The 22,466-nt window shown below is 37.4% G+C and overlaps 1 protein-coding gene across 1 annotated transcript; it reads right to left on the bottom strand.

Moving 5' to 3' along the window:
- Positions 1–3,079: 3,079 nt before the first annotated feature.
- Positions 3,080–21,353, bottom strand: Prp31 (pre-mRNA processing factor 31). Its single transcript, XM_074088169.1, has 9 exons — positions 20,937–21,353; positions 19,993–20,128; positions 19,368–19,572; positions 18,743–18,885; positions 17,780–17,964; positions 17,054–17,194; positions 16,207–16,356; positions 9,852–10,079; positions 3,080–3,311 (listed from the first exon to the last, which is right to left on the bottom strand). The coding sequence occupies exons 1-9, from the start codon at positions 21,135–21,137 to the stop codon at positions 3,201–3,203; spliced, it is 1,500 nt and encodes a 499-aa protein (XP_073944270.1). The 5' UTR covers positions 21,138–21,353; the 3' UTR covers positions 3,080–3,200.
- Between the last annotated feature and the right edge of the window lie 1,113 nt (positions 21,354–22,466).

Raw genomic sequence — 22,466 nt, forward strand, 5'->3', positions numbered from 1 at the left:
CAGTTCAATGTGTATTCGTGATTATTTCAACTTGATTGAACTATTACACACAAATACCTATGCTATGACTTGATATATTTTTTATGAGAGGAAGAAAAATGAGCAAGCTTCATCTTATGTCCAAGGGCGGCAGTAATTGCTTTCCATCAGGTGACACGCCTGCTCGTTTTCTTTCTATACCCAGTGCCGGATTAAGTCTATTTGATGCCCTAAGCAATCCACGCCTGTGCCACTACACTACAGTAATCGATCAATTATGAAAGACGATAAAGATATGGGGAGGCACGAGCGAGCGGATTTTGAAACAGCCTCACCTTTTATGTACTAACAAATATTTTTTGGTGCCCCTCAAGACGTGACGCCCTAAATAATTGCTTAATTTGCATGGGATAATCCGGTACTGTCTATATCATATAAAAAAAATATCATCCCCTCCCGTGAATACCAAAAACTCAAGGAGACTCACTGGTCTGCTGCCGGCCTTTAAAAGAAGGGATCGGGATTTCAAGAAATCCTTTTCTTGAAATCCCGATGTCGTTGATTCCACAATTTCACTGTAGGTACGTGGCAGGAAGTAAACGTACACTAGTAGACCGCCATTCATAGAGGATCGGACGGACGATAGACGGACGGATCGGAGATCGGGACGATAGAATTTTTATCTTAAACTGATATTAATAGTACCTAATCGGTCGTACGATTCTTTTTTTCAAATAGAAATTCCTCTCCTCTGAAACTGCATTGTTAAAGATTTGTTTTTTGCAGTTATCTTTAAATTATACTTGCCGATAAAATCATGGATAAGTACGTCAACCAATTTGATTCCTAGGCCATCACAGAATCGTATCGTAATGACATTTAACGTCATTCGATACATACCTATTGCTATAGACAAATAAAATTATTTACTATGATAGGGTTCCATGGTGGCACAGGAATCAAATTAGTTGTTCGACTGTACAGTCAACAAAACAAATCATGACTGTAGCGGGATGGAACCTTTGCTCTACTAATGTCATGTTGACATCCCATACTTAGGGGCCGTTTCACCATCCATTGATTAGTGGCGGTTAGGTGTGTTGCCGTCTCTATTTGTTTTGTTCGAATGGACGGAGACGGCATCACATTTAACCGTCGGTTAACGCTAATCAGTGGATGGTTAAACAGCCCCTTAGTCTTATGTTATGGAAATCGTAGTGCAATTGATTATTAAAAGGTCCACCCTGGTATATAAATCAATTTGTTCGACTGTACAACAGATTTTTAAATATGTTGGTACCGTTCTCACGTCAAGTAGATAATGAATAGTAAAACCGATCAAATAGTAAATTTCTAACAACGTGGTGTTTACAATGCATTCTATTTACGAGATCCTTAACAAAAGGTTGCAAGTCACAAATCCCAATCAAAATTTATAGTGCAATATTCGAGGCAACATTGAATATTCACTATTAGCCAGGCCTATTACAGTGCAACGGTAAACGTTCCCACACTTTAAGGCTTTGATCCAAATGGTCATTGGTCTAAAGACAACTTTATTTCGTTTCAAATAGCGACAGACAAAGAAATGAGCGAGCATGCTAGTATTATGCTGGGTGATATACCATTTTAAAATTATATAAATGTTAATTGTTTATACATGTTTTCTACGGGATGTCATCATCATAATCTGGCCCTATATATGTCCCACTGCTGGACACAGGCATCCTCTCAGAATGAGAGGACTTGTGCTGTCACGCGGGCCCAGTGCAGGTTAGGAACCTCACACACCATTGAATTGCTTCGCATGTGTGTGCAGGTTCCTCGCGATGTTTTCCGTCTCCTTTAGAAAAACTCAGAGGTGCGAGCCCGGGTTTGAACCCACGATCAGCTTGAGAGACCATTGGTCAAACCACTAGGTTACCACGGCTTGGTGTATGTACTGTTGTACCATCGAACCAACTGAATCGTGACCCACTGTGTAACGTTTTCGTACAAAAATTCACAGTGTTATCGCATGGCTTGACACGGGAATTCTATGTAATGAATTCCCTTACACACACTGTGACTCCTGTGGGAACGTTCTTAGGCGGGTCAGGAATCGAACGGCTCGCCTGTATATTTGGAATGAAGTATAGTTGGTTTGTTTTATATTGCGTAACGTAATACGTATAATGCAGTTTAGCGAGACCTTATACAGTGATCGATGGCGGCCTAAATGCTCCAATGCCGATACCTGTATTTTTAGACTAAGAAACATTCCGCGCGAAGGTGCGGCTGTTTACTATGCCGCCGTAGTACGAGTATTGTTAGATCCTAGTTATTTTTATTGGATTGCGTACAGAGAAAATCAGATAAGTATACTTACTATAGAAAGGACCGGTATTTTCCAATTAACTGCGTATATTCTACAAAGTGCATACCGATTAAGTAGGTAACTATAATATCTTAACAGGTAAACTCTAGTTTGTTGCTGTGGATAATATCTGAAACTACATACTTACTGAATCGATTTTAAAGATTATTTAGCAATGAAAAGTTACTCTTTACTAGAAGTGTAAAGTTCCCACAGTACACAGACAAAGTTGCGGGCGACAGCTAGTGTGGGTAAGTTAAGTACTTAATCCTACTAATATTATAAAAGCGAAAGGTTGTGAGCATATGCGTGCGTGCATGTGTTTTTATTACTACTTTAGGCTAAAACGACAGGACTGATTTTAATAAAATTAGATTTTATTTAGGTAGCTGGACGTCTGGAATAAAACATAGGCTATTTTTTATCTCGATATTTCCAAGGGATCGTAAAAAAATCCCTATATTTCAACCGCAAGAATAACTTTTTTTACGCAACGTTAATGAATTCTATCAATCTAATTTTCAGTGAACTTCCACAGGTTTTTTTTTCGAAATACCAGAATATTAATTCAACTACCCGGCTTACTAACTAGGTTAGACCGGTTTACGCGTGCGAAACCGCGGCTAAAGGATAGTGTAATATAAGATAAATATATGTGAATATATAGGCGTCGCTGACTCTCCTCTCACCTAGTACCGACCGTTATCTCCTTTTATAGTTATAGCATAAAATAAAATAGCAAAATGTACTTACAAATTGTTTTATTTGATAGTTTCAGTACATGCCGCAGAGTGCATAAACCTGCATACATTTCCGACTTTATCGTAAAACGACGTAGTAACTCGGGAGAGTAAATTTACATAAATCAAGTAGTCGTCTTTCCAACAGATAAGAAACCCGATGTATTTGAGAAGTATTTGGCGTTAGCCTCATTGACGCGCGTCTCTGCCGCTTGTGGATTCACGATTTCCAAACCCTGCAACAAAAAAAGAATATGGGTGGTCTGGCCTAAGGAAATAGATGTCTCACTCTATACAAGGAACTAAATATTATTAACAGTTACTTTGCTCACTCGCGACCTGCACTAAGCTACTGCGAGCAAAGTAATTGTTTATACATACTTAGTTCATTGATATGGACCTCTGCAAAGTAACGACTGGTTCTACAAATTATGCGGAATAGTTTGCCAGATTCCTGGACAAGTTTGATTGAAAACCGCTATAAATATCATCCAGGATATTTTACTTGTGCTGAATCATTCCATACATCAGTCAATTTTTTAAGTACGACATCAAAGGGGTAGCTGCACGGATAGCTGAAATAGACCCGAAACACAACACAACTCGATTTTACGAGTACATCATGTTTGAGTCTACAGATGTGCCAAAGGAAACTTTCCAAAATTGCGGAATTTTTCATACTAATAGGAAAATTTCGGAAACTTCTCACAATTTTGTATGGGGATTGAAACATTCAATTTAAATTTCCTATATTTTCTTTTGAAAATTTCCGGAAACTTCCGAGAACTTTTCGAAATTTTTGGAAAAATTCCGCAACTTGCACATCTTGTATTTGAGTCCCACGGTAGTTCATTAAAAAAAATATGAGTACGGAATGGGCTATGCATGGATGATGTTATCGAAAGTTTACTGAAGTGAATTTGCGCGCTAGGCCGAAGGGTCAAGCGCTAGTTCTCGAAGTTTAGGTCATATTAGAAACCAGCAGCATACGTTTATACGGGAAAGGCAACTGAATGGGAATATTACATTATCGGCGAGGTTTGGAAAGATAAGCATAAGTATTTTGGACAATGTATTATTAAGATTAATGCTTCTTTTTATGAGTTCGACAATTATGCCAAGTCCTTTACATATCTTTCATCACACTTGCTCGTCAATGATATTTTTCCATGCTTGTATACTAAAGGACAATGGCCTCAATTGTTTCCGCGAGAATTATGGATTTAGGTATAGTGTTCCTCCCCAAGGGAGTCATGACTTTAGTTTTAAAAAGTTAGTAGAGGTACGTCATTTCGGACTAAAGAGGTTTCAAGTCAGGCAACGTTTTATTTACATCTTTAAAACTTAGCTATAACCCAATTTTACCCCGTAAAAATTTGCCACGCTTCATGAAACTTCGTTATTTTTATATTTTAAATTTATATCAAATTGTTTTGCAATAATTTTGTAAATATTTCTTTAGCACGTTGGAACAATCTGGCCGTAAGACCATTTGAATTCTAAACGAAACACAGTTCTTAGCATTATATAGATAATATAATAATATAATGTGACAATCAGGGTGGTTACTACGAAATTCGAAAATCGAAGTTCATATCGTTTTTCTGACGCTAATATTATTTAATACGAAAGTAAGAGGGACGGTATGATACGTACTTCGATTTTCGAATTTTGTAGTAGCCCCTTGTTTGGCGGGTAGCCATTACATATTTTATTCAGTTGTTTTAGCGCCTTTCTTTTGCCAAGCTGTGAAGTGTGTGGACACAAAATAATTTAATTTTTTGCATTTTTTTCCTCGCCATGTGATGAAAATCATTGTGTACACGGGCCAAGCTACAAAATTAAATTATCTCTTTAGATAAGTCTGCAACTACTTAATAAATTTTACTTTACTGATCTTATATACCTCGAGAAAAAATAAAAAGGACAAATGGAACAGTTTTGGATGTATAAAATTAATTGCGGTGATTGGGCCGACTGGAAGTAGCAGATGTTACTTTGCTCAGCTGTCTGCGTGTTGTACATTGACAGATACTGTAGCAGATCGGTTATTCTAGTCATTCTTGTAATAACTACGAATATTTATGTAAAACTAGCGTGATTGCAGACCACGCGGCAGCATACAACGTCGTCCGTCACATATAAGTAAACAAGTAAGCCGAATGGATACAATGATTACTCGGTTGATAATCGATTATCTCAAGCGTTTTTTGCTCATTACGATGCGTCAAGTAATTATAATGGCACTTATCAATCACGCGACAACCTGCAAGTTGAGTGTGCTCAAATGGAGAGTTAACCTTTAGCACTTCTTTTGCGCAGAAAATGATTTGTGAAATCGACGAAGAAAGCGTAACACCGCCGCAAAACTTCTTCCTCTGTATACATGGACGCGCGAGATGATCGAGATGATTTGCTCTCATTATCACCGGACCATATAAAACGATCTAGCTGAAAATGAGATAAACGGATTCGTTTAATCTTTCATGGACTAAACAAGTAAGGAAAGTAGAGCGACTTTTTATCTCGAGCTATACAAGTTAAAGCCAGCGGGCAAAATTGGCTTCACTTGCGAATTAAACCTTTTTTTTGCGGGCTTGTCTGAATACAGAGGTTAGCCAGAGTCGGAATAATGTGGGGTTAGTATGGTACTTGGTATACACAGCAGACGCCGGCGGCCCGAGCATAATCTCACTGATTGCCATCGGTTAACGGTCGCCGCTGGATGTGGCTGCACCAGCGATTGTTGGGCGGAGGGCCCGGTAATATCCCTCCATTTGCAGCCCAGGGGACCTAGCACGCTAGTTTATCACAGATATAAAGCATCCATCTCTTACGCACTCATATTGGTTAGAAAGGGATAATGTCTTGTGGCGGCGACAAAAACTAGTATGCTAGGCTCGCAGGTCGTTTACACTAAACATACCGGGTGTGGTTACTGATTGGCGCGAAATTGTTATACCTATGCTTTAAACTGCGACTGTTACATTAGCGGTTAGGTTTGACGGTGTCGTAAAGTTATTAGTGTAAATACGGGAAATGTTAGTTCTCTTTATAGTTTATCGATGTGAAATAATAATTGGTAATAAAATACCTTAGATGAAACAAAAAAGTGGTTCTTTACTCTATGGCGAAGACTAGACAGACGTGCAAAGAATACTGCGATCTTATTCATATAAGATCCATTACTGATGGTTTCCAGTCTTAGGTACATTTCTTACTTAATAAATACTTATATTTGTCAATATACGCTAGAGCTAGACTAAAAGATCAGTACCTAAATATCAAAATATGTGGTAAATATCTGTAGAACACAATATTTATTGTACGTCTAGTCTTCGCCTATCAGGGAGTATCCGCTCAGATAGCCAAACTAAAATTGAAAAATGTCGGCTCTTGATTCGAATTATAGCGATTCGTGAGTTCCAATTTCAAGGATAAGTCCATGGTTTGGGTGGATAGAGTCTAAAGCAAAGTAATAAAAAATCTTGTTAATGATGGAAGCACAATAAAATTAGATTCTGCGTTTTCATATTTCCATAAAGGTGCCTTCGACTGGGAGACCACTTTTTATTACTTAATGTTATTTTAAAAAAGAAACTGGCTATACTTATTCAGACCCCAGAATAAAAAAGTTAAACACAGTACCTGATTATTTATGGAAGACGCTTATGGTTAGCCATAATGGCATGTGTTTTTTATCTGAATCCCTTCAAATGACTGGCTATGCTCTGGATGAGTAAAGCGCATGTACACATTGTACGCGTTTATTCGCTCCAAATTGTACCCAAGCAACCTAAGTTAATAAATTTCGTAACATCATTTACAATGTGCTTTCATCATAAAACCATACCATAAAGTTGGTTTATTGCTATAAAGTTGTCGCTACCATACGTAAGCTCATTAGCGTTAGCCTTAGCCTCTAGTAAAAGGGCGTTGCCGCGTCGATGGCATAAATACCATCGGAACGTAAACGGTGAAAGTCCTAACCAGATCGCCTGAAATACCGATGTGTAATTTTCTCCATTCCAGACCATTCTGCCCACATGCAAAACTTGTGCACGGCAAACGGTATTATGCCTGTAATAAATGCCAGTGGGCTAAAAATAAATGGGCACAGGTCTTGGGCCATGGACATGCTATACGTTAGGTTTCTACTTTCCCCTAGTACTTTCATTTCACGACTGTTTGCGATCCCTTTAATTGAGTACTGGCTGAAATGTGCTCTGGTGCAATTAAATGGCATCCTTAGGAATAAATTGCCATTTATGTTGACGATCGCGTTAATAACGTCACGTGGGTTGGGAAACATATCCGTAAAGCAAGCCGGTCGATAGCTTGACATGACCATCAACTGCCTGGGAAATGTACGGGGTAACAAAGCAATGTGAACGTATTGAAACTGGAATGTATTGTTTGCATTGTCTAATGTAAATTGGCAAAACTGTAACATTATGTGCTTTTTTGTCTCAATGCCATAGCCAAGACGGTGGATTCAATGGGGTATTTTAGAGACAAAGAAAAATACCGAACAATTTTCAACGTCACTGTATTTCCAAGCATCTCGGCGGCACCATCAGAAGGTGACAAATGATAGTAATAGCTCATGGCGTATATCATACTACGCCCTCAATAGCGACCACTTCTCAAAGCCGACGTTTACTAGAAGGACTATATTCAAGGCTTCAGTTTAAGTGCTAAATTGTCTATACCGATAGATCATAGAGCGGCTAGCTCAAGGGTGCGATCTCGGTGAGATAGCGCTAATGTCTTTACTCCACAAATTCCACAATGCACTTTCATACGATGCGCCGTCGCAAATGCCAAGAATGCGATGGCATACTTGATGGCTAAGTTAATTATGTACCTACAATGTAATGCCTTTATGGCCTCACGTATATGTTTAGGACGCCAGATAAACTTTAAAACGTTTTGTTCATTAAATCGTATGGTCCTTCGAAACGGATTCCGCCTACATAAATTACCTACAAACGGCATTTTGGCACAAAATTGTTATTTTCGAACGCCAAATGGCTTAGCGGCTATTGTCCGATCAAAATTACGCGTAAGTAGTTAACAAAAAATCGCAAACTATCGTGCATAATGGGAAGATGGTACCAAGTTCATGTAATGTCTATGTAAAGTCGCATAAATGAATACGTGAGATAATGCAGCCACGATTACGGCATTACGACGACAATGTAAATTGTTAACTCGGTACAACGGCACGGTTTTTTTTACCGAGGATATCTAACCCACATTTATGTAATTAAACATGTTGGGTTGAATTTTAGATTGTTTGCTCAGAGACGTAGTGAAGTAAGTATAGAATTTCATTATTTGTCACACAGTTTTACATAGATAACCTTGGTGTAATCTGGAACATTTGTTTTGTAACTCAAATGTATTATGTATGATAGTAACTTGTCGTTATAAGTAACTCGATCAGTTAATGAAGACACGCTCGTTTTTCTTCTCAAGGTCTTACTTCAAAAGCTGCAATGAGTCACTTTTATTATCTTCAATGTGAACGCAATAATTAAGATTGGATCTAAACAATACCATACAATAAACATTGATGAAAACATGATAGATAACATCGTTAATCAAGAGGGACCATACAATTTGCTTTTATGGTTCCATAGGCACTCAAAGGTTTCTTTTTATTTTCAAACCAACCCTTCAATCTCTGAGTCTCCGGTCACTCTGCATTTTGTACTAAGGCTTTACAAGCATACAAATACAATTATAATCTATTGTGGCGATATTTTAAATTGAATTTGTAAAAATTAATTTATACGGGGTGATAATATTATCGCCGATCTTTTTAACCCCCGACTAGAGTACTGCCTTTTCGCAACGTAACGTTTGGCAACCTGTTTCATTTCGCAACTTTTCATTTCACAAACTCTAAAACTGTAAATATTTCAGGATTTATTTCAGGGCCATCGTGTAGAACTCTTTAGGTTAGGTTAGGTTAGTTTTATAAAAATCCTGAAATATTTACAATTTCAGAAATATTAAACAGTTGGGAAATGAAAAGTTGCGAAATGAAACAGGTTGCCAAACGTTATTCGCCGAAACATTAGTAAACCAACCCCCGACGCAAAAAGAGGGGTGTTATAAGTTTGACCGCTATGTGTGTCTGTATTTCTGTGTGTCTGTGTGTGTGTCTGTCTGTCTATCTGTGGCACCGTAGTTCTTAAACGGGTGGACCGATTTGAATGCGGTTTTTTTTATTTGATAGCAGGTTTTCTAGCGATGGTTCTTATCCTTTGGACAAAAACTGAACAAAAAAGGCATCCGCTAAAGTGGCAAAGACAGAGCTTGCTGGTCTTACTCTAAAATAATAATATGTTGACAGTTGGATTTACTGAAGAAATCATTTTAAAAAGAACAACGAACAATGGAAAAAAATACATAATGGTCATTTGATAAGTATAATAAAATTTTCGATTAAAGTAATACTTAGACGTACTTTTGTGATCGTTTACGACACAAATTGATATAGGTTAAGTTTATTTTATAACAATCCTGTAAAGTTGATAATTTCTGTCAAAATTTCATTACTAATATCAAATGGCCATTATTTTTTTCATCCATTATATTCAAATTTAATCGAATTTGAGACATATACCCCTCTTTAGCCATAAAGTTATCGAATAAGAATCAAACCAGCAAATTTTAAAATATCAGACATCATTCAAAAACCAACACGGAATCGTTATCAAAACAAATCGCCGCGCGCTACCCAGCCAGTGTGTACCAATACCAACCTGTAACGGTGTGAAGGCCACCGATGACGCGGTACCCGACACCTGTCTCCTTATGCTCGTGGCGCCGCCGTACTGCTGATTCTGTCGGTGCAGGTTCTTCTGTAGGGTCTTACTGATCCGGACTTTTGTCTTCTCGTCTATTTGGGGTAAGCGGACGCGGCCTGTGCTCGATTTACCGATCGTGCCGCGCGTGTAGCCTAAGTCTTCTTGATAGGCGTCGTCTTCGATCTGCACAATAAAAAAAAATACTTAAATTATTTTTTACCACTCCTAATGTCCACCACCCATGTACCATCGCGAACCGGGATTTTTGAGCCACTCACCAATTTTCATTATTTAGCCGAGTTTGTTATACCTACATACTCGAAGTAAATAGGGCATATTAGGCAAAGCTCTGCGCAGGAGGCGGCACTAGCGCAAACCTCCATGACAACATTGACAACGTCAGTTCTCTTTATATTTTGTCGTCATAGCACTGCCTATAGAAATCTATAGAAATCATGATAATATTTATTAGTAACAAAATAACATGATATTTACATTAGATTATAAGTAACGATAGAGCTATATATCCAAAAATGTAATTGAAATAATATGATATTATGACATTTATGATACTCAAAAAACCGTTTACCGTTTTGTGCTAGTGCAGCACTGACGGCAGAAAATTGCAGTAATATTCCCTATCATTTTGTCATTAATAACCCAAAATAGCATTACACGGCCTAATTACAAACAGTGGAAAGTGGCTCAACAATCCCTGTTCGCGACTGTATATGATATGTTCATAGTTCCTATGAAATTTATCTCTCCATTCTGTTGCAAATTTTAGCGGCATGAGGTTAAAATGGCTAGCTATTAGCTGACCCCTATCTGATCTAATAAAAGTACAGATAAGGCCTAAGGCTTCATTTTAGTAACAGCCTAATGACACAAATACGCTGTTGTACCTCAGTTGACCTCAACTTTAATCTCATCTCTGCATAACACTTAATCTTCAATAACTAATCGATAAATGCAACGATGAAGTTATTTTCCCAACAATTACATGCTATAAACTGTTATGCTACAACGGGGCGGTTAAGAAACAATAAAAAGTATGTAGCTCCATCAACGCTACCCACTTATGATTGGAGATACCTTTAGTTTTATCTTTGTGGTAAACTTTTCTTTTTCATGGCAATTCTACTCATGTCAACAAAATTTGTCACGTTCCTTTAATTTAGAGTCTCAAAACAAAACATATTACTCAAATGCGAAACACGTAAGTTATTTTTGGCAAAGATAAAAACAAACGTTGACATCTCTTGTAATAAAAATGCTTTGTGAACTACTACTACGCTACCTTATAAAAGAATAACCAATGCATTTATGGCATGAGTCTTACATAACAATAATAAAGGCTCACCTCGTGCATGATAAAGGCATGTATGCTATTTTCTTGCTTTTACATACAGATGATGCCAATTGTCATGTGTGAGCAGTCGGTTAAGTAATATTTACAGCCTAGATTGAGGTTTATCGTTAGAGGAAACTGATATGATGATGAGTATTTTTAGGGTACCGTACCTCCGTTAAGAATTCATCCGGTCATGGTCAAGAGTGGTTCTCAAAGATCTACATATACATTCAGCAGCAGAAGTGGATCAGAGAAGTGGTAGATAATTTTGAGCACCAGAACCGCTCATCTACTTCTGCTGCTAACTGTAACTGCATCGTACACGTTTCACCGCTGAGCTTGATCTTTTCGTGACGCTATTGCATGTTTATCTGAGTAGTAATGAGATACCTACTCGTATTTTTGACAATTCAAACGTGAAATTTTTTGCAGCCGACTGTACATCATTGGCGTGGCACCGAAATCATTCGAATCTAATCGAGTTGCTTTAATTTTTTACGTGATATAGTAACGTTTTTTGTGTACACTAACTGAGAACTGCAGCATCCAAATACATATACATAATTCGCCTACATTAATGTTAGTAATGTATATCTCTTTTTATCAGTTAATTTCATGTACCTACGGTCGAGTTCATAAGTTTTGCGCTTGTGAACAAAAATTTGATCAATAATATCTGAGCACGACTCTATTGTTAACTGCGTAGAAGCGTGTTCAGGTATTTTTGATCAAATTTTTGCTCACAAGTTTATGAACTCGACTGTACAATAAAGAGTAGCGCCATCTAGTGAGCACATATAGAAACTCCAACGTTCAGCATCGCGCCATCTAAGTTCCTCATATCGGACGCATAAATACAACTTCTGACGCTCTTCCTTAGGACTTCGGTCCCTGGGCATGACCAGCCTGGAGAGAGATGTCTCTATTGTAGCCTCTCCCCAAACACATTATCTAACTCGTGCTTCTCTCACTCTCCAAGTTGATTAACGAAAATTTAATGCTGAACAATTAATATCATAACGTGCAAACAATTCATCCAATTTAAATGGAAATGGATCCAACATTAACGAGGATTCATACAATTGTAACGAAGAACGCCGCGCAATTAAGACTCGCTCGTAAAACCTAGCTTAAGATTTATGATTAATACACACGGTATTCATGGATAGTAAACAAAAACTAATAATGAATCCCTATTTCCCTTGGTCACGGCATCACGGCTGGACCGATTTCGCTAATTCTTTTTTGTTGTATGTATGTATGTAAACTCTTTATTGCACATAAAAATAAAAATACAAATACACAGAGAGGAGAACAAAGGCGAGCTTATCCCTAAAAAGGGATCTCTTCCAGCTAACCTAGTTAGGAAAAAACATTTGGTTATATAAAGGATAAGCAGACAGTGAAAATTACGTGCGGTAAAGAGACAAAACAGAAATACTCAAAAGAGATAAAATAAATACAACATTATTTACATTAAAACTAACATAAAACAAAAGAAATATAACAAACAATGTTGTGTTGCTATTGTCAGGAGAAGGCTCTTATAAAAGAAAATTTAGAAAATTAAAAAAAAAACTACACCGGGGGCGAAGCCGCGGGCACCAGTTATATTAAATATTTAGGTATTTAGATTTAAAAAAAAAAACAATTTTGTTATAAATAATTAAACAAAACACTGTGCTAAAGGAAACGATATTAGATACGTATTTTCAGATACAATTTGTCTAACTGGCAGCGAAAGATATAATTTCCGACATACTTTTTACTCTCAAGAATACACTCCTCAAGGACTACACTTAATAAAATTGCTAAATGTCCTTTCTTCATAAAATTGCTACAAGGGCTTTCAGATGTTACCCCCTACAAACAAAGACACAAACATCCTTCCTTAAAATGAACTAAAAGAATTTCCTTGCTCACCCGCGACCTTACGATAGCTAAGCTTATGCAAAATATGCGTGTTCATGCAGTTCCTCCACCTCCACACTGTAAGAACACACACAAATCACACAAACCCATCTATCACCACCACCACACTACACTGACGCGTTTCGAACTCAACCAGAGCTCATCTTCAGAGTGACACAACCGTACACCATGCTACCAGTTGTTAGAAACAACTGCTAACCGTACCTACACCATGCTACCAGTTGTTAGAACAACTTAGCTATCGTAAGGTCGCGGGTGACCAAGGAAATTCTTTTAGTTCATTGATATGGACCTCCGCAAAGTAACGCCTGATTCAATAAATTATCCTTCCTTAATGCACCACTATAATCCTCTAGGTACGTATACGCCAAATTTCAAGTTTCCAGCGCCAGAAGTTTAGGCTGTGCGTTGTCTGTCAGTCAGTCAGTTACGGTACTGTTTTATGGGTATGTAGATTTACAACTATCGACATTTTATTAATAGACTGTAGTAATGTGGTACTGCTGGGCCTCTCCCATGGATTTCCAACTCGCCCTGTCTACAATTGTCAGTTAAACCGAACCAGTTGCTTAACAGAAAGCAAGCTTGAGTTAAAAAATCAAACATAAGCTGCCTATTCTAACTGCCAGTATGTCACATGCTACGCACGCGCAAGCAACGGCACCGGGTCCACGTCCGCGCGGGTCGTGTTCCGGTCTATTTGGTCCGCGCGAAAAAACACCACCCACATATGGCAAACGATTTGAAATTCAACGTCTGTTCGCGGACCACCAAGCGTGACGTCACATTTAGGAAGATTCTGCGAACGCTACGGTGAGATGGATTACGGATTGCTAACTAGTTAAAGTAATTGCCTGTCGTGGTAGAGAATTACAAAAACATAAGATGTAATATAACGAAACTGTTTAATAGAGCTAAATAGGATTTAGCTGTGTATAGTAAAACTAAAACAACTTGAGGCTTTGTGAACAGATACAGAACTGAAGAAAACATGATTGACGTAAATACATTTATGTTCTTGTCTCAATTGAAGACGTGCAAACAATTTGCAGTAAAAGTTGGAGTTATAATGTGAAAAACATTTGATTCTATTGTCTACCCAGCTTTTTAGGGTTCCGGAGCCACATCTATTGCGGAATCTATCGGAGCGATATCTATTGCGCAGTACATTATATATCGATGACCGCCGCTAAGTAACACCTCATTGAATACACAGCTTTAATTTTCCTACTTTTATGTCTAACGTTTTTGACTAACTCATATTAGTTTTAATCGGGTATGATTTTATTGATCACCTAATAAATGCGTTTTCGGCGACCTAATATAGTTGTTTTATTTCTAATCCTAATATAGTAGATCTGTCACCTAAATTGAATCACCAAATAATATTAAAACGGTTACCTAAATATTATTTAAAAATTACTCGGAAATAATATTGATCATCAAATAATTATATTGGATTCCAAAATAATAGATTTGTCACTAAAACTGAATCACCAAACAATATAGAAATGGCTTCCTAAAAATTAATTATACTCACTGGAAAATAATATTGATCATCAAATAATTGAACTGAAATTTGACGATAATGATATACAATAAATGAAATAATAATAATAATAATATCTTCTCACAAATCACACCAATTGACCCAGCCCCAAACTAAGCAAAGTTTGTTCTATGGGTGCTAAACAACGGGTAGACATACATACATATATACTTAAATACATACAAACATCCAAGACTCAAGTACCTACTACAAACATTAGTATTCATCTTATAAGTATTAGCAAAAAATGTTCTGGCACTTCGCCGGCCGCTGCCGCGGTACGCTCGCTTCGCTCGCTCGGCTCGCAAACTGAGGGTCGCAGTTCTACCTAACACTCCTCCTCGCTTCGCTCGTCGTCGTACCTAACCAGACCTGCCTTAGTAGAATAGGTAGAAGCATGGAATTAAGGAACTGATCTATTTATTAATTGACAGATCTATTATTTTGGTGATCGAATTTTGATGATCAAACTATAATTTAGGATACAGGTTTACATTAATCTGATGACTCATACTTAGAGACAGATTTGATTAATTTGATGACCAATATATTTCTTAGGGATAAATATAATAATTAGGGTATCGCAGTTTAGTGACAAATCTAAATGAAAGTGACAGAAAATACCTATAGTTCCCGTTTTAATCCAGTTTGTTAACCTGAAGCTTCCTTTCATGGTATCTCAGTTTCCAACTGTAATCATCTACACATTCTCCTCAAGTCTAATTGTCTTAAGAAACTATCCAACATTCGCTTCCAGGAATATGATAACGAGCTGGGTCTAGCTCTCGCCATAATTGCGTTCAGTTTTCAATTAGCTCTCCCAGACCGCCATGGAATTTTCATTAAGACCCGTTTCGATTTATAATGGATCTTAAGCTCGAATCAGCATTGAGACGTAGAATTTATTAGCGCTATGTTGATAGCGGGAGTATGTCATAATTTACTGGTCGGTTTCGTTAGATATTAGTTGTTGGTGTTGTCTCCCAACAAAACAACTGTTATTCCACGCACGGGTATTATCCAATTGCGATTGCGACATAAAAATTATTGTATGTGTCCATCCAGGTTATAAACTAGCTGTGTGACAAATGTCAATAAATTCCGATCAGAAGCTTTTGTATGAAATACAAACAATCACACATCCTCATCAACATTTGCGTTTAATTCTACCCGACTGCCCAAAGGAGGGTTATTTAGACTTTACACGTGGTTTTTGATCGCGAGAACCATTAGATCAAGCCGGTAAATTGAAATTCTGGGGTTTGCTTAATTTCCATGGCAATCTTCAAAACATCCAACTAATTTGCATCAAAAACACCCGTGTAAATTTTTCATTTTTTAGATATAGTAATTGATATTTCAGGATCATAAAGGCGTACTCTCCCGCCCGATCTCGTGGGAAGATGGAAATAATAATAATAATAATTATTAATAAAATCAAAAATTCTACACAAAAAAGTGGCCGTTACACTCACGTCAGCAAAGTTGAGCCGGTTCGCGTTCTTCCTGAACTCGGTCATCGCGTACCGTTCCTTCATTTTGCGCACGCGCTTGCCGCCTCGCTTCTTGCGGCTCTGCTCGATCGGCTTTGGCAGCGGCTTCACGAACTTCACTGGCGCTGGTTCCTTTCAAATACGAAACAAAACAATATTATAGCTAGACCATGGTCAAAAACCAAGATTTAACGAACTCATTGATATTTTTTTGTTGCAGATAAATGTGACGCCGTCTGTGTTTATTCGGACAAAACTAACAGAGACAGCAACGGATATCTGTCGCATAAATTTATCAATGAGCGGTGAAACAGGCCCTTATTCTCAAATTTTGGTCCATTACTTACCATTAGATAATGTTATTACATTACAGATATGATGAACTATCTAGAATCTAGATTATTTAAATTTACTGACGCTTATTGAGAAAGCAAGACAAATACGAACTTTTCTGACAAAATATGACGTCAAAACATTATTCACTAGACTTCTCTAATCGATATTATCATATTGACACAAATTCTTATATATGTAAAATAATACGTAATATAAAATTAGATCATTGCAGAATGTCGGAGATATGTAAAGATCTATCTGTAACGTAATTCATACCGTGTGTAGCGCTAAACAAAATGTCATCTCTCCCGCCCCCTGCGCGCAGACAATGGGAGTATTACCAACGAATTGGTCAAGCTATAGCTATATTTTTAGGATATCGTCATATTTTTTCAGAGTAACCGAGTAAAAGTAGGTACTTTTCCTAGCGACCAACACCAATAAAAAAAAATAGATGCCCATTGACTGTTACTTGTAATAGACAAAGTATAACCTGTAATTTGTCCAGCTTCTTTTCTATGCCCTCGCGCAGCTGTCGCCCGATGTGTCCGTCCGTACTCTCGTGACAGGCGTCCACTCGCGCCGCCAGTATCAGTTTAGTGGACACCAACTTAGCCGCCTTGTACCGTAGTTCCTGAAACAATACTATAGCCTAAGGTCTCCCCTTACTAATTTAAAATAAATGCTGGAGCCGATAATCGAATCCAGGTCTTCGCAAGTACGGAACGCGTGCTGTACTCCTACACCACTTCCAAGCTTCCGTTTCTCGGCGAAATTTACCAATATGTTCTCGAACAGTCAATATTTTTATAATGTGCTAGCTTATGCGCGGCTTCGCCCGCCTGGAATTCGGTTATCGCGCGCTGTTCTCTCGGGAACTGTGCATTTTTCCTGGATAAAAAGTAGCCTATGGCACTCTCGGGCCCATAAACCATATGCCAAAAATCACGTCAATCCGTCGCTCCGTTTCGATGTGAAAGACGGAGAAACATACAAACACACACACTTTCTCATTTATAATATTAATATGGATAGTATATAGTATGGATTATTGATGTTGTAAATTTTCTTACTTTCTCAATACAATATTTGACAACTCTTGAATTTGCTATATCCACGGAACAGATTTTTTTTTCTGGTCTGTGGCTATATCAACTAACGAATTATTTGAAGATTTTGAAGTCTGTGAAATTCTACTTGCAATATATAAAATACTCACAGGCGTAGTATCCTGAACGATTTGCGAGAAATAAATAAATCCAGTATGAGGCAGCGAGGCAGCTTGTGAAAATCCTGACAGAGTTTTCTTCTGCTGTCCAAGGGGCAGCACGTTGCAGGCTGGCATTTTGGACAGTTTGGATAATCCGCCGGCTACTCCGAGGATTTTGGCTGCCGTTGATGCTCCTGAGCGAACATGTTCGAAAAAACTAGATTTAAATACCATCAAAAATACTTTGAAAAGTTGAAAATGGCTAACAAGAATATGATTTCATATGCTAGGTGCTTTTAGGGTTCCGTATTCAAAACGGTGGGGTGGAGGGGAGGGGTGATTTTTTTTTTCTCAACTAACTATATTGTGGGGTATAAGTATATCAAATTTACAAGGACAATTATAACGGCTAAGATTGCTTGAGAATTATTAGTAGTTTAAGGGGTTGTTTCACCATCCATTGATTAGTGTTAACCGTGTGTAATAAAAAGCAAGTCTAAGCCTAAGGTATAAAAAATACCTAAACTTGGAAGATTCCGTACACACTATGAAATCCTTAGAAAAATATTACTTGATTTTTCGTAATGTCTACGGAACCCTATCTTGGGCGTGTCCGACACGCTCTTGGCAGGTTTTTTTCTTAGTACTGTATTTGTTCTGGTACAGTCAAATACAAATAGATAAATGTAGTCAAAGTTAGAAAATATGTATGTATACACGACTTATTCACTTATAATTAATTTTAAGTTTGTGTTGTGATACATATTTTTGTAACTGTGGCTACATCAATCTCTATGTACTTGACCATACTTTGTTATATTCATACTGTTGTTTGATTTTTAAGTTTTCTAAGGTTTTGTGGTATTTGTTTCTGACCTTTTTCTGACTAAGAACCATCACTTTTACTTTTTTATTAGCTCTATGTTTAGTTTAAATTAATATCTTAGTATAGTTTTCAAATATTCAACTTACCTAGGATAGCAGTGATGTTAGGTGCGATAAACGTCATTCTACTTTCGACATAGTCATATATGCTAGATTTAAAATTATTTAAATCGCTAGCCATGTCACATGCTTCAAATATTTCTTCTAGTTCACTCTCTGTCAATATTTTCCTGAAAATAGGAAATAGGTTGGTACTATAATGTTTACATTATACAATATCAATAAAGAATGTTGTAATTTTTTTTTTAAAGGTCCAAGGTTGTCAAAGGGTGCCCAAGGTGCAATCAACTACAGCATGTCGCCCCCAACCAACTCAACTTTTAACCACCTGCCCTCCCTTAAAAACTGGCAAAGTGAGTGTTTACTTAACTTACCTGTAGTTATTGATGTGCCAAAGGAAACTTTCCAAAATTGCAGTGTTTTTCATATAGGAAAATTTCCAAAACTTCTCAAAATTTTGTACAGGGATTGAAACTTTCCATTTCTTAAAGTATTTTTCAAGTAAACATTTACAGAAATGACTGAGAACTTTGACAACTTTTTGGAAACTTTCCGCAACTTGCACATCCGTACCTGTAGTGAAGCGGTTCCTTAGTCGAAACAAAGTTATAATGTTTGCAATCTAAGATGTAGAATAATAGAATTCAATTACCCTTGTGTTGTAGATGCTGTCACAGAAACAACCATAATAGTGGCTTGAGTCAAGAAACTCTGCAGCGTTTCATTATTCTTGGCCTTGTCAAGATCATTTCCAAGCTCCTTTACAGTCCGGATGTACTCTAGCGGAGTGACAATCAGAGACTCCAACTCCGGAAATCGTTTCTGATACTTGTCTCTGACAAATCTGTGGATAATAGCTGGAAAATTAAATGGTCCGTTTATAAAATGGACACTTTTATGCATCAACAAATATAACATATATTTATGCTTCAATCATCATACTAGAGTTAAAAAATATAAAAGTACAGTTAGCATCAAATATAAGGAACAAGAAAAGGCGCTTAAATAAGTACATTGCAACATACTCTAACAGCCTTGGCCAAAGAGACATGTTAAAATATATCTGAGCACCTTAGCCACTCTATTATATTCAACAATGAGCCCTTAAATTGATGTTCTGGCTTTACATTTTTATAATATTTTTAATAGGGTACATTATTAGATTGACAGTTGATTGTAAAAACATTTATCAGTCATTAGGTAACTTGCTAAAGTCTTGCTTAAATGCATAAAGGAGTCACAGCAATATAAAAATAGTTCTATTAATATTAACCTACCTATTTCTCCATCTATTTCGACAGCAATGTTGTTAGCCTCCACAATAAGTTGGTATTCTGGATCAGATTCCATTAATCCCGTAACTTCAATCTTCTTACGATCATTGCCAACATTTCTTTCAATTTCTGTCAATACCTGTATTCATAAATTAAGCAATACTTATTAGAGATACTTTCAGAATCAGCTAAGAAAACGGGGTTGATTAATTTAAGTATGAGGAATAGTATAATGAAGTAGAATGAATGACTGAATGCTGTAGGTGTCCATGGGTGGCGGTGATCTCACCATCAGGTGACCCGCCTGCTCATTTGCCAGCTGTTTAGAATAATCCATACTAATATTATAAATGAAATAAAAGGAGTTGTGGATATGGGTAAGAGGGTAACACAATTGAAGTGGAGATGGGCGGGTCACTTGGAGAGACGCACTGACAACAGGTGGTCGAAAGCAATTACTGAGTGGTGGCCAAGACTGGGTCGAAGAATGGTGGGCAGACCACCGGCCTGTTGGTTGGATGACATTTGGCAGTCGGCTGGTAAACTGTGGGATGAGACTAGCACAGGACCAGGCAGTGGCGTGAAAATTTACTTAGCAGTGGGTGGATGTGGGCTGATTTGATTGATTGATTGATTTAATATTATAATGAAAGTGTGTGTGAAAGTGAAGTTTGTATGTTTGTCTGTCTTTCACATCAAAACGGAGCGACGGATCGACGTGATTTTGCCATAGAGTTCTTTTATAGGTCAGAGAGTGACATGGCTACTTTTAATCCCGGAAAATGCTTGCCTAATAAATGCCCATTGAACTCAGATTTGAAAACAGCCAGTTAGTGGCGATCAGGGAAGATTCAGGCAGCGCATTCCACTCCTCAGCTCTCCAGATAATAAAAGACGAGCGAAAAATGGTCTAGTAACTAAAGAAAATATACTAAAAGATGACCTACCCTTTGAAGGCGGTCCGAATGCCTCAACTTTGCTAGCTCTCTTATAGTGACGCTTTTTATGTCCTCTTCCATGGGAATAACTGATCGAGGTATAGCGAATTCATGGGCCACGTCAGTCGATGTCTTGTTCTCAATAACTGCCTCGAGTTCTCCATCGTCATTCTCTTCCAAATCTGCCAGCAATTCGTCTGCTAAAGACATGATGAGCAAGAGTTAGGTTTGGTAACCTACAAAGTTGAGTTTCACATACAAAAATGGGGTAAATTCACAGTAGGTAGGTTTCAACAGAAACAACTGAATTTTAATCAACTGTGAATGATTTTATTTTCTTTGCTATGCTACTAATAAATCGATCGCCACTTGATCGCCACAAACAACAAATGACAATTAATTTCTCATACAAATGTCAGTCATGTCAATGTCATGCTTATAGTCAAAGATGTCATGTCATTTATTGTCAAGCAAGTCAAACCTACACCAACCATGATTTGGTTTGTCTGACAGATCAACTAATATATTTCTAATTAATAATTTCTCTGTTTAATTAAATTAGTATCTATTTATTTCATTAAATTTGCTTTGTAACATGTTTTGTTTCTAAACGCACACAACTTTTAAACGGTAAATTTACCACACCTGGCAATACCAAGAGACGGTTGACTTAGTGTTGCTATGTCAATCAAGTTAACTGTATTTCTACGAATATTATTCCCAACGGTAGTAGAAGTAGAAGTTTCCTCGTTCCTTTTTCACATGTTGCTGCTGTTTCCAGGACATATAGTGACGGAAGGTACAGACCTTATAATATATTAAATAAACTAAAGCTCCTCAGGGATTTCGTCTGCATTACAAAAAACGGGTGTGCGTTGGTGCTCTGCGTTTTCAACGGAAGCCCATACCCATAGCGCAGCCAGGTGGACTCGTGCCCATAGCATAGTAGGTAGGTACGCTACCACTACCGAAGCAGTGCTGGAGAGGAGAATGCTTATCGCATATATAAATTGAGAAAAAATTATATGAATTAAAATTTAATTTTGAAATGATGATGTCCGATGATTTGCAGCGTTGTAACAAAATAATGAGATATCTTGATGCAACAATTGCGTAAATAAATCATGAAGTTTGGTTTTACAAAAATGAAATACCTACATGAAAATATTAATATAAAAATTATATTATATTTTTTAATCTAATCTAATTTTAAAATCATTTGCCAAATTACTTGATTATCAAGAGTACCTAACCCTTGTGGCTGGAGACACCGATCCACACATCCCGACCTACCTCGACTCGATCAGCTGACACGAAGATCGGCGCTGTACGTGTGGGAATGTAACTTAGGTATTATTTATGAGTGTTTGAGAGGCGAATTGCTGATTATAACAAGTGCAAGGTCAGTCTTTTATTTATTATTCCAGCGCAGATAATTCGCCATCTTTATGGCTCTGAAATGTATTTTCCAAACTTTCAAGATATTACTACATCTGCTTTGCTATTGTTGTCTTTAAATCACCCAGCTCTTCTCACCTG

The sequence above is a fragment of the Choristoneura fumiferana genome, chromosome 5 (assembly GCF_025370935.1).
Source record: "Choristoneura fumiferana chromosome 5, NRCan_CFum_1, whole genome shotgun sequence".
NCBI classification, from domain to species: Eukaryota; Metazoa; Arthropoda; class Insecta; order Lepidoptera; family Tortricidae; genus Choristoneura; species Choristoneura fumiferana.